The sequence below is a fragment of the Cladosporium halotolerans genome, assembly GCF_011745625.1.
Source record: "Cladosporium halotolerans strain TM138-S3 chromosome Unknown Sca2, whole genome shotgun sequence".
Lineage (NCBI taxonomy): Eukaryota > Fungi > Ascomycota > Dothideomycetes > Cladosporiales > Cladosporiaceae > Cladosporium > Cladosporium halotolerans.
The window spans coordinates 677,988-690,157 of record NW_027191453.1 but is presented as its reverse complement, the minus strand read 5'-3'; the positions used below and the strand labels follow the sequence as shown (position 1 = coordinate 690,157).

Below are 12,170 nucleotides of genomic sequence, written 5' to 3'. Positions count from 1 at the left end.
TATCCGGCGGGCTGAGTGGCAGCCGGAGCAGAAGACGAAGCGTATCCAGCCGGGGCCGTAGACGCACCGCCGGCGGGCTGAGAGCCAGCTGGGGCAGAAGAGGGCGCCGCCGAGGAAGCATATCCTGCAGGAGCCGTGGATGCACCGCCTGCCGGCTGAGTGGAGGCAGCAGATCCCGCAGGAGCGGATGAGCCGCCGGAGCCACCGCTGCCACCGCTACCACCGTTGCCAGAGCACTTGCCACTTGCGGAAGACAGAGTGACCTCGACACAGTCGTCCTGGTTGTCCACAGGTTTTGTGTAGATGTTGTACTCGCCGCTGGCAGCACCGCAGGCGTAGAACTTGCTGCTGCCGTTGTACTGCACCTGACCCCCGCCAGAGACAGAGAAGCCAGTAGTCGGTGTAGCACCGGTGTCGCACTGGAACTGTGTGGTGGGAGGGGTCAGGATACAGCCGCGGCCGTTGGAGTCGGTGATAGCGCCGTCGTTGATGCAGTAGGTAGCCGGCTGGTAGCCACCGCCGATACGGTTCTGGCCATCGCTGAGCTGACCAACCGAGCCAGACTTTCCGCCAGAAGCGTTGATCTGGAAACAGCAGCCATCTTGCTGCCTCGGCAGAACGCGTGCAGACGCAGCGCCTGCAAAAGCCAGAGCACCGATGTATGCGTGCATTATGGTGACAGAGGAAAGTGATTGGATATAAGAAACAGAGTGAATGGCAAAGACGAAATCGACAGCAACCAAATGAATGGGGCTGAAGCTGTTGTGGAAAGAATGAGTAGGAGGAAGATAGATCTCGTACCTTATATGTACCTACTTTCCAACAAGCTGGTCTGTCTTGCCCTGTGCTGGGAGGGCATGAGATCGCGATCATACCTCACCGGCGAGCCAGTCGGACGATTGTGATGCCATCTCTGAGGCCCGTCATTGCATACGCGGAAAGGATCCTCTTCCACGCGAACCGTTCGCGGCCGGCATCAGCTCAACGTCCTCCGCATCGTTGGTAACGAGGAAGGCCTTCGGGAACTTCCCGTAGGTGACGGGAATAGTACAGATTGCTGTGTTAGGAAAAGACGCGCAAGATCGACAGGCACACGTCACTATTGATGTGCGCGTTCCTGGCATTCATGCGGTCCAGTCGGCTGAACATGACGTTGAAGCTCTCCACAATGGTCCAGACACTGATCGTACCTTGTACATACTGTGCATCCTTGCCGTGTCCTCGAGGCTTCATTCAGATCATTCTCCAGGCCGTGATTTCTGTGGTTGTCTGAGGGGCGGTGATCAAGTGTTTCCCTGTAGCGGAAAGGCTAGCATCATCTCGAAGAGTATCAATCGTTGCAAATAGCTCGGGCGATAGAGAAGCATCTTCTGCTTGTAAGACGAGCCGATTGTCTGCTAGTGTCGCGAGCTTGTTCCGTGTCAGTCTACATATCGATTGGCTCACTCTTACTCGGATGCGGCATTAATCGAGCTTGATTCCCGCGTGCATCCGTGGCTTTGCTCCTGTGTGGAAAGCTGATTGAATGAGGAGACAGGTACATAGGTTCTTCGGCCAGGCTTCGTCAACATGTGGAGTCGAAATAAGCTTCATCAGTCGAAGCAGTCGACGTGGGGAAGTGCAACATCATGAATGTGGGGCTACCCGCCAGAGATGTACGCGTGTAGGCAAGAAGCCTTGTTGACTTTCTGGCAAGCATTAGTCAAGCTTTCGATGCTTCATGTCTCTTTTCTATTTATGGAAGGGCAGCTTCTCCTGAATACCCTCGGCATCCGACGTCTTTCGCACAGACGGGCAACCGGAAGGTGGAATGAGCTTCCTACCGAGAATCATCAACAGAATGCTGCTTTGACTATAGTATGACAGCGCAACGGCGAAATTCAACTCTTGACCACGCCAATGATCTGAGGCCCCATGTTGTGATGCGGCCCATGCAATCTCTCCATTGCATTTATGTCGAAAATGTGGAGCAATCCCTCATTGCAAACCCGTCAGCGAAACCATTCAATCAGCGGGCGCGTTGCTTTTTTCTCGTTGGCCATCCCCTCCGGACAACTCTATCCAAGCGGCCTGCGCCTGTGTTGTAGCGACCCTGCTGTAGTACCTAAGTCTAATCATGTATCTGCAGGTAGAGTAGCTCTACAAGCGCCCAGGCTCGCGGTATTTCATGGAGCCACGGCCTTTGTATTTGACCGGTGGATCATTCTCGCTCGTGTCTCCACTGCCGAGTCGGCCATCACCACCACCAAGCCTTCCAAAATCTGTATACCGGTCCCGCGGACGGTAACGATCGTTCTGTCTGGGTCGAGGACGATCGTCTCTGCGGCCAGCATATCGGTCGTCGTTGCGACGGGGGCTGGGACGGTAGCGATCCTCGTCATCACGGTACCGCTGCGCTCGATCTTCTGCGTATTGATTTGGTAGACTTCTTCGCCGACGCTGTTCGTAAGAGGACTCATCGTTGGAAGGCGTAGGTGCAATCTTGTGACGACTTGGGCTCGGTGAACGCTTTCGCTTGTGCTTCTCCGTGAGAGCTGTGTCGCCCTCTTCGCTATCCTGGCTCGCTAGTGATGGAGAATGGGATGCAGATCGCTGCCTCGGACGCCCACGCAAGCCTTCGTCAATAACGTTGTCACTCTGTCGTCGGTGCCTTTGCACAGGTCGTGGTGGTGGAGTTGCGCTCATATCAAAGTCAGACGAGTCACTCCTGCGTCTTCTACCACGATCACGACTGTTGGACACAGCACTGTCTTCTGTGGTGATTCGATTCTGCTTCTTCTTCTGCACGAGTTCTCCACAACGGCTCACCAGTACTGGGCGAAGAGGCCGATCATTGTCGTCGACAGCGACTTTAGCGATCTTGTCGAGAATCTCTTGGCCGGAGACAACATGTCCAAAGATGGTGTGTTTGCCTTTCAGGTGGCTGCAAGGCTCGAGCGTGATGAAGAATCTGTGTGCAAATCGTCAATATCAAGACGCCAATGGCGGATATCGCTAAGCGAGAATTGTGCGTACTGACTGCCGTTCGTGTCCCTTCCTCGATTAGCTGAGCACAGCAGACCTGCAGCATCCATGTCTCGCCATTCGAGATTTTCATCTTCGAATTCCCCGCCATAGATGCTTGCCACGCCAGTGCCATCGCCATTGGCGATGTCTCCGCCCTGCACCATAAACTCGTCGATTACGCGGTGGAATGGTGATTTGGCGTATGACATGCCATGGTGCTCAGCAGCACACAGTTGGCGGAAACTACGTGGTTCCTGTCAGCACCCCTGCACGGCTGTCCCGGATGTCATTCGCCGCCTTACTTCTCGCACGTCTTGGGTGCTTGGTCGCTGAAGAGCTCGAAGACAAGCCTGCCTGCAGGCTGCCCATCTACGTCGACGTCAAGGAAGACTCTCGGCCGGTCGGAGGTCGCCATATCGGCCAGATACTGGGTGGACGAGTGTCGTGGTCGGCAGAAGCTGCAGCTAGCAGCTCTAGCGGGTGGTGGTAAAGAGATGCGGCTGGCCGGCGTGTCCGGACCGCGGCAAGAGCTGGCGGGGCGTGGGGGCGCTCGCGTGAGCGCGCTTGGATCGACAGGGCGGAACGACAGCCGCGGTTCGCGGAGGTTTTTCACGTGCCGTCCGGCTTGCAGGGCAAATTTGGTAGCGAGCCAGCCCATTTTCTTTGGACGAGCCGTACAACCCTCGCACACTCGTCTTTCGACAGAATTCCTTGCGGCGCAACCGAACATGCCGTCGACCTACAAGAAGGACAAGCCGTGGGACACGGACGATATCGACAAATGGCACGAGGAGGAGTTCAAACCGGAGCACAACTTGGGCGGCACGCTCAGCGAAGAATCCAGCTTTGCGACGCTGTTCCCCAAATACAGAGAGACATACCTGAAGGCATCATGGGGCATGATCACTAGGGCGCTTGAGAAGCACGGTATTGCATGCACACTGGATCTCGTCGAAGGCAGCATGACCGTCAAGACCACCCGAAAGACGTACGACCCTGCAGCCATTCTGAACGCGCGCGACTTGATCAAACTCCTGGCGCGTAGCGTCCCGGCACCCCAGGCTATCAAGATCTTGGAGGATGGCATGTCCTGCGATGTCATCAAAATTCGGGGCAAAGTCCGCAACAAGGACCGGTTTGTCAAACGCCGCCAGCGAATTCTTGGACCCAACGGAAGCACGCTGAAGGCGCTTGAGCTCCTCACACAAACGTACATCCTGGTACAAGGTAACACTGTGTCGGTTATGGGCAGCTACAAGTCCCTGAAGGAAGTTCGTCGTGTCATCGACGACTGCATGGCCAACATCCACCCAATCTATCACATCAAAGAGCTCATGATCAGGCGCGAGCTCGCGAAGGATCCTGAGCTGAAGAACGAAAACTGGGATCGATTCTTGCCCCACTTCAAAAAGAGGAACTTGTCGAAGCGCAGAGTGCCGCACAAGGTCACGGACAAGAGCAAGAAGGTCTACACTCCATTCCCTCCTGCGCAGGAAAAGAGCAAGTTGGATTTGCAGATCGAGAGTGGCGAGTACTTCCTCGGCAAAGAGGCGAAGGAGCGTGCGGCTCGCGAGAAGAGAGACGACGCTATGAAGGAGAAGATGGAGGAGCGCAAGCGGAAGCGGGAAGCAGACTACGACGCACCACAAGAGGACGGCGATGCGAAGAAGAAGGAGAAGAAAAAGAAGAGAAAGGACGCAGAAGACGATGGCGAAAAGGTCTCCAAAAAGAAGCGCAAATCTTCAGAAGTTGCTACCGAGGACTGAGCGGCACAGTAATGGACTATGAATCTTGTGTCACCTGTACGACTCGGGCAACTCATGATACCCAGATGGCACTGCCTTTCTGGCCTTCTTGTGGTGTATACCATGGCCCAATGCCCGAGGCGTTCTATTCGATGGCACGCGCCCCGGCTCACTTGCAGTTGGCTGTACCAGTCACCTCCGATAAAAGTTCCCGGGCCTATCGCCGTTACACTACTACTTGGTCTTCAGAGAAACCGAGAGATCTGATGTGCGCTGCATATCCGCACACACGGCAATTGGCATCGCGTTTCCGGACACCCCTGTCGCACATGAGTATCTGGCAACCCCCAGCCGGTCTCTCGGAATGCTTGACGTCAAGATGGGTATTCAAAGTGGCTCGTGTACGAAGGAGAAGGTTTCGTGGAAAGGATTTTTTTTTGGGTTTCAAATACCAAGGGAAGCTCATATCTAGCTGTATCAACATTACTAGGCTTGTCCTGTGCATCATGCATAGAAGCCAGCTCGTATCAGTGCAAAACGGACTACCGTCTCATTATCTCATCATTTTGCGGCAGAGCCTCTCATGCATACCACAATAATGGTACAGTTGTCCGCATACCGTTGTTTCTCGGCCCTTCGCGCCAATTCTGCGGCAATCTTCTGCGCCGGCACTTTCTTATCCCACAAATCTGCGGCCGATCTGGCAACCCTTTCTGCGGCAGGGCCCTCACCTACACCGTCTGTTGCAAGCAGTAATAGAGAACGTGCGGGAAGGTCGCGAGTCATCGTGTGAGCCTCGTTCGAAACGAGATCGCCAGTGATGGAACCTTCCTTCTTCGGAAGGTCGTCTCTTATTACTGCCGACGAAGTGATCCAGCTCGCGGCCGGTTGCTTGTAATCCATATCTCCCAGTGATCGAGACATGTTCAGGGCACCTGTATATAAAACTTAGTTTTGGACGTAGCAACAGCGATCACAGAAGACTTACCTAATCTCTGCTCGCCATAGATCCGGTTCAACTTGCCACCAGCCTCGTGGATCCGTTCGCGTTCACCTTTCGACCAAGGCTTCTGCGCCTCCGTAAGACATTTCGCCTTCCAATCGCCTTTCTTCTCTGACCCCTTCTCGGCCAGCACCACGTGAGAATCTCCCAGATCCGCAACTACCACCGTCCCCCGCTTGATATCCACTAGAGCCAGCGCGACAGTCGAACCGGGCTGCAACATGCCCGTCTTACGAATCGCATTGTCTTCCTCGATCAACGCGTCACTGATAGCTTGTTCGTAGTCGTCGCATATCTTCAACCGTCGATCGATCCGCGAGACAAGATTCTGCCGGGCGTGTTCTGCCACCTCGGACCCACCACTAGAAAGACCGTCAGAATGGTTCTCGCGCGCCGCGAAACGCGCAAATACTCACTGTCCGTCGAACACCGCGAAACACGCGAGCGATTTGTCCGCAGACAGAGTTCCAGGTTTCGCCACGGTGTATCGATCTTCTTGAAACTGTCGGGCGCCAAGCACCTGCAAGGATGGCGATCAGCATGAGTGGACACCTGCAGAGGGCGTGCGTGCGCGCGCGCGCGCGTGCGAGCCTACCGTAGCAGCGCCGATGTCTATAGCCTCTATAGGAGCCATCGCGTCTTCGTCTGCGTTGTCATTGGAAAGTTACTTCAAAAACACGCGGACGATTAATGTAGATTTCCCGAGCGCGTTGTGGGCACAACGAGCGTTCAGGTGCAGCAAACCCCGCTTGATCGTGGCTCGTCCTTGGAGGTCACGAGAGCGCCTCGCCGTCAACGATCAGGCCGATGTTTACCCAAGATCGATCGTGTCTCTCAGTTTTGCACAGATTGGAAGCAGTCGAAATCGCTCGAATTGATTACGTTGAGATGGTTTGATGAATAGTGTGGTACATGCTTCATTCCCATGACTCTGACCATGCCTAAGTACAACGCCATCGCTGCCAAAACTTTCAAACGAGGAAAAAATCAACCCAACGACATCGACGTCGACATCAAGATGCTTTGCCTGCCACAATCGTCTTTTCTTTTTCCAAAGTAGTCCCAAGGCCTTCCCAATTTACCCAGCAATTATAGTAGTCTACCTCATCAGCCTCTGAATTGCGCTCTGCAACTGCTCTGCCTCCTGCCTCTCGACACCCACAAGAGCGTCTCTCGCGGCCAGCAAGCCACGAAGCAAGTCCACACACAGACTCGCATTCTCCTCGCTGCCGAATGGAATCCTCTCACCTCGGCGAGATGAGCCTTCGAGCCATGACTGGACGACGTAAACCATGTGAGCCGCGATGACTCTCCTCTGCGTGCCGACGAAAGGTTGCTCGTTGCCGTAGTATATCTGCTCGAGCACCGGCAGAAGCGCCTCATGCGGGACGTCGACATCAAGGAAGACGTCGATGGCCCAGTTGCTAGGCGAGCCTTGTGACGTGGGCTCGATTGCGAAGCGCTCAAGCATGGGCAGAAGCGTTTGAACGGGGAACGTGGATTCTGCGCCTTGCAGACGGCGGCCCAGATTGCGGACCTTGTCAGCGACAGCCTCCCAAGGATGGGTATCTTTGATAGCAAGCGCCTCGCGAGCGGTTTGATTGATGAGTTCCTGCCAGCTTGCGCGGATGTCAGCCGGATTGCGGTGGTCGGCAACTTGGTAGATCAGGATGCACAGGTCGTGGTAGCCTGCCTGGTCGGCGTAGTTGTTGTAAAGTTGATCGATGGTCAGGATGTTGCTGTTGAGCGTGCTGACGACCTCTGCTCTGCGTTCATCTGTCAGACGAGGCTCAAACTTCATACGTTGGAGGATGTCATCCTGAATGCTAGCAAGCTCGAGTTGAGTGTCAATATCACTGAGCAGTTGCTGCTTCGAGTGACGAGACTCAACAAGAGCAGACTGCCGTGTCGACGCGTTGGTACGCGCCCGAGAAAGATATGCCATGCGCTCTTCGAGTGTGATGGGGAATTGGCCGCGAGCGAGATGAAGCTGTGTATCGGCTGCCTCGAGGTAGTCGTTGTTGTGAACGAAGTATCGCCAAAGCAAATCAGCTGCCTCTCTGTTCCAGTCATTCGCTCTCTGGCGAAGAAACTTGGGCACGAATGGGCTCATGATTTCAAGCAGGCGATCTTCTTGCCCTGTGGACAAATACCAGTCGTAGAGGCAGGTCTGGAACACAATGTCCTCTGAGCCGTTGATGACGTCGTAGGCCTCGTTGCGGCGTTTGGACGCAACACTGAGCTGTCCCTCCATGCTTTCAGTGGCGGCACGCGTCTCCTGGTCCAGTTTTTGAATCAACGCAAAGATGAAGTGATAGCACTGCTCTCTAGTCAGATACGCTGTTTGTCGTGGATCCGAGCCGGGCTTCTCGTCTTTGAGGTAGCTCAGTGCGAGCCCAGATTTGTCTTTCTCCTCGGCCACTGTGAGACACAGCTGGATGGCACCGGCGTAGAACTGCATATCCTCATAGTTGCGGATTGCCCACTTAACATGACCATCCTGGCCATTGTCACCCACTTCTCCGATCGTCAAGCTTCCAGCCACCTTTTGGAACAGTCGTAAACTCTCGTTGAGTAGTGTGCGCGCAGCCTCGGACTGGAAGCCAGCTTCCACAGCGCGCTTCACTTGCTCCTGGGCTTTAAAGATGATGACGTCGTCCGCAGAACAGAAGCTGCCACATCGTCTACGGAGTGCCTCGGCAACCGTGTCAACATTGCTACCCATAGCAATGTTGCGGTTTACAATGGCCTTGACGAGATCCCTGCCCAGGCTTTGCCCTTCTGAAGTGACGAAAAGTGTCTCGTAGGTCAGCTCCCTGACCTTCTGCTTGCTCTCGTCTGGAAGAGATGCGAGAATGTCTTCGACACGCTCGTCAAACAGAACGAGAACAAAGCTGATGCCCTCGATGACCTTAGCAATGAGAGACATCAGGCTGCTCATTGCCCGATGCTCGCCTTGGAGAGCGATCTCCTCTTGCCTCGAGCCGACTCTGCCGAGCGCCTGTGGACCAGCCAATCCATCGATGAAGCTCTTGTTGGTCTCCAAGAAACGCTGAAGCTCGGTCAGATCACGCTGTATGTTGCGCAGCTTTCCGATGTTGATTGTGGACCCAACTCTCGCCAGGACGCCCGGGACAACCTCCTCCTTGATGACACGCGCACTCCAGATTGATCGCAAGAGGCGGCTGATGTACAAGGCAAGACCCTCATGCCGGGGACTGGGGCGAACGCTGTCAATAGGGCTCCCGCCGTCTACGACGGCATTCGCATTGAACTCTGGCTTGCCACCATGCTCAATGAAAGTTGACCGAGCTCGCTCGAGGACGTCGGGCTCGGTCACGCTTGCGACTCTCGAATCTGGCGTAACATCAACACCTTGACCACAGGCAACAGCCAGCGCGGTTGCAGCAGTCTCGCCGCGGCCGTACGTTCGGACGAAGCGTTTGATGTCACCCTCCAAACCCTCATCATCCGCCGACGCATGGCGCATGAGCGAAGCGAAAATATCGACCAGCCTTCTACGACGGATAGTTTGAATGCCGTTACCAGTTAAAATTCCAACCTCGGTATCGGGAAGGTCGAATTGCACAGCCATCTCGTTGCCAAATCCAGCTGGTGAAGTGTTTGCCTTGAACTCATCGGTCATGAGAGCGACCTGGGTCATGGTGCCATTGAGCCTCAACCACTGCCCGAATTCGGCGAACCTTGTATGCATCTGGCTTGGATCTTGAGGGTTCTTGAGACGTGCTGAATCTGGAGCTGCGCAGAAGACGCGATCTTTACCTTCACTATCAGGGTCCGGTCCGAATGCGAGGAAGTAGCCGGGAGAGAATCGATATGACATGAGTGTTGGGTCAAGGTAGCGTGATGTCGTGTCTGGCGCACCCTGTCCGGCGGGCGCTGGTTGATTGTAGGGGCTCAAAGATGTTGAATGCTGTGGAATCGCTGCAGGAGCCGCGTCCGGATCGGAAGGAGGGAAGCGGATGTGGAGGATCTGCATACTTGTAGGACCGTTCTGAATGTCCGCTTGAAAGCCATAACCGCGAGTCAATGAAAGATACAATCGGCATCCAGTACTGGTGTTCGCTATCAAGCCAACCTTGCCAGCTTCAGTTGCAGGGATAGGGCTGATGGACACGAGCTGCACATTCTGGCCAACAAGCAGCTCAGTGCGGGTGTTGAAGTGGCCGGTGTTCTGCAGCAAGCTGACATAAGGCCGAGCCAGCGCGAGCGAAAGCCCATCTCGAATGAGGTAGACCTTGATCTCGTTGCGATCGCTCAGTGTGTAGAGAAAGTTACGCGTGTCGTCGATCGCGAGTTGGAGAAGGGTGCTTGATCTCTGCTGCGGTCCAAGGAATTGTGTGATGGCCTTCATCTTGCCGGTGTTGATGAAAGGTACGCCTGACGCCGTGTGACAGATTGACTGCGTCTTGCTGGTGAACCAACGCTCTTCCTGCTGGTACGTGAACTCGTAAATATCCTCAGTGTAGCTTCCGGCGAAAAAGATTCTTCCCGTCTTATTGGATCCCTCAATGAATCTAACACCCAGCCCTCGTGTCGGGATCGACATCTTCGTATTGTACAAAGCCAGAGTCTTAGCTCCGGTCTCCGTCGCCGTGGGTGCGACGCCCAGCAAAAGCATTTCGGTCGTGGTTGAAACAACAATCAAATGGGTAATATCCTTGACAAAGACTCCCGGCTTAGGCGCTACGAGCTTGATGGTCTCGATGGGGTGTCTGTTCTCCTCAAAGCCGATAAGGTCGGGATTTGGCATTGTGTAATCCCAGAGATACAGGCAGTTGTCCACGGCGGCCCAGGCGTGGCCGAGAGGTGCAAAGAAGCCGAGCTTCATGGCGACGCTGCCCAGATTGGCTTGTTCCAATATCCTCGGTGGCAGATCATGCCACTTAAGCGGCTGATATGGATTCCAGTCTGCATTCTTTGGAAGATCGTATTCACCGCTCACACCTTGCGTAACATAGCTTTCGAGTTCCGGAAAGCGCGCTTCGGCCGCAAGAGTCTCGTTGATGGTCCGCGCCGCGCGCTCGACGGCGGACACGGTGTTCGTGGTTTGCTGGGAAAGGGCGGGACCAGGTGGAGGCGCCTGGCGCAACGCCTGTGCATTCTGAGAGAAGATCGAGGGCGCTGGGGCGGGCGTGTTGAAATATGCACCAGGCAGCTGACGCTGAGGAGTCGCGGGCGGCGCGACGGCGGCCATGGTGTGTGTCGAGGTTCGAAAGTGAAATGATCCTGCGCGCGAGTTCAATGGCAAGTCTGATGCCTCTTTATCGCGAGGTTTGCATTCGTGTTCTGGTAGGCGTGGGTGAGAAGGAAATTACGTCCGGTACATGGGTGGAAAAGGTCGAATGAGGGGAACTGCTATTGCCGCGACACAACAACAATAACAGAACGGGCCTCGCAGCGCTGTTGGAGGCGGTGGTGTGGAGTTCAATTATTTCGCAGTCGCGTTTGAAGCTGCGAAAACGGGAGAGCGCGTCAAGCTGCTGCACAAACCTGTGGGATTGGCTTCCAGCCTCCCGATTCCTGCCCGCATTGGCGGCCTGCAGGTGCATGTCGAATACACCAAAACAACCGCGAAAATGTCACAACGCCTCCTCAGGACCCCTGCACTGCGCAAACTGCCCTTCAACAACCGGGTATGCTTTCAATGCCGCGCCTATGCTACACCTTCGCCGTCCGAGCTTCCTGCACCTCCTCTCCTCCTTAAGCTCAGGACCGATCTCAAAAATGCCATGCGCCAAAAAGACACCGCGCGCCTGAATGTCCTGCGTTCCCTCCTCGCCGAAGTCACAAATGCAGCCAAGTCTCCCAACCCGGTCAAGACCGACATGCAGCTCCTGTCAATGCTCAGGAAACGCCAGGCAGCCGCGAAGGCTGCCAGCGAGGAGTTCAAGGCCGCTGGAAGACAAGACTTGGTCGAGAAGGAGCAGGGTCAAGTGGACATACTCGACGAGTACGCAGGCGGTGTTGAGACTATGGCTGTGGAAGATGTCAAGGCGGCTATCAAGAGCACGATCGACGAACTCAGGGCAAAGACTCCGGATCTGAAAGCTGGGCCGGTCATGAAGGCAATCTTTGCGCCTGGTGGAAGTCTGGACGGCAAGAACGTGGAGAAGTCTACAGTGCCTGGCATTGTGAAGGAGCTCCTTGGATGAAGGACCCGGCTTTGTGCTGAGCGTTGGAAGGCATATGTGGCAAGCAGTAACTGTATACTATGTATAATACCAAAATTATATCACTCGCCAAAATCGCAAAATTGCCGTAGCATGGCACATTGTTCATAGACCGCTTACGGATCTTACAGTACGAAGACTGAGGGCAAAATGGCAAACGTCACACAGACCTGTTTTGTTCCTTCACACCGATCTGAACTGAATTGTCCTGAGGGGCTTAGA

The 12,170-nt window shown here is 54.9% G+C and overlaps 6 protein-coding genes across 6 annotated transcripts in view; 2 read left to right on the top strand and 4 right to left on the bottom strand.

Moving 5' to 3' along the window:
* The window catches only part of WHR41_00755 (uncharacterized protein), a gene marked incomplete at both ends in the record, with an annotated part of 1,837 nt that extends 1,166 nt beyond the window's left edge, over positions 1 to 671 (bottom strand). Inside the window, one exon of the mRNA XM_069369361.1 lies at positions 68 to 671. Coding sequence (XP_069233777.1) covers positions 68 to 671 — 604 coding nt within the window. The remainder of the gene's footprint in view (positions 1 to 67) is intronic.
* Positions 672 to 955: 284 nt separating this feature from the next.
* WHR41_00754 (uncharacterized protein) lies at positions 956 to 3,504 on the bottom strand. Its single transcript, XM_069369360.1, has 3 exons — positions 3,309 to 3,504; positions 3,016 to 3,249; positions 956 to 2,950 (listed from the first exon to the last, which is right to left on the bottom strand). Exons 1-3 carry the CDS (start codon positions 3,419 to 3,421, stop codon positions 2,140 to 2,142), a joined length of 1,158 nt encoding a protein of 385 aa, XP_069233776.1. The 5' UTR covers positions 3,422 to 3,504; the 3' UTR covers positions 956 to 2,139.
* A 230-nt stretch (positions 3,505 to 3,734) lies between these two features.
* mis3 (KRR1 small subunit processome component-like protein) lies at positions 3,735 to 4,772 on the top strand (the record flags this gene model as incomplete). Its single annotated transcript, XM_069369359.1, has 1 exon — positions 3,735 to 4,772. One exon carries the CDS (start codon positions 3,735 to 3,737, stop codon positions 4,770 to 4,772), a length of 1,038 nt encoding a protein of 345 aa, XP_069233771.1.
* A 395-nt stretch (positions 4,773 to 5,167) lies between these two features.
* WHR41_00752 (uncharacterized protein) lies at positions 5,168 to 6,435 on the bottom strand. Its single transcript, XM_069369358.1, has 4 exons — positions 6,350 to 6,435; positions 6,171 to 6,274; positions 5,740 to 6,116; positions 5,168 to 5,686 (listed from the first exon to the last, which is right to left on the bottom strand). The coding sequence occupies exons 1-4, from the start codon at positions 6,386 to 6,388 to the stop codon at positions 5,313 to 5,315; spliced, it is 894 nt and encodes a 297-aa protein (XP_069233770.1). The 5' UTR covers positions 6,389 to 6,435; the 3' UTR covers positions 5,168 to 5,312.
* A 418-nt stretch (positions 6,436 to 6,853) lies between these two features.
* Positions 6,854 to 10,972, bottom strand: WHR41_00751 (uncharacterized protein; the record flags this gene model as incomplete). The annotated part of the gene is made up of 1 exon (XM_069369357.1): positions 6,854 to 10,972. The coding sequence occupies one exon, from the start codon at positions 10,970 to 10,972 to the stop codon at positions 6,854 to 6,856; it is 4,119 nt and encodes a 1,372-aa protein (XP_069233773.1).
* A 382-nt stretch (positions 10,973 to 11,354) lies between these two features.
* aim41 (Altered inheritance of mitochondria protein 41) lies at positions 11,355 to 11,930 on the top strand (the record flags this gene model as incomplete). Its single annotated transcript, XM_069369356.1, has 1 exon — positions 11,355 to 11,930. One exon carries the CDS (start codon positions 11,355 to 11,357, stop codon positions 11,928 to 11,930), a length of 576 nt encoding a protein of 191 aa, XP_069233772.1.
* Positions 11,931 to 12,170: the final 240 nt, after the last annotated feature.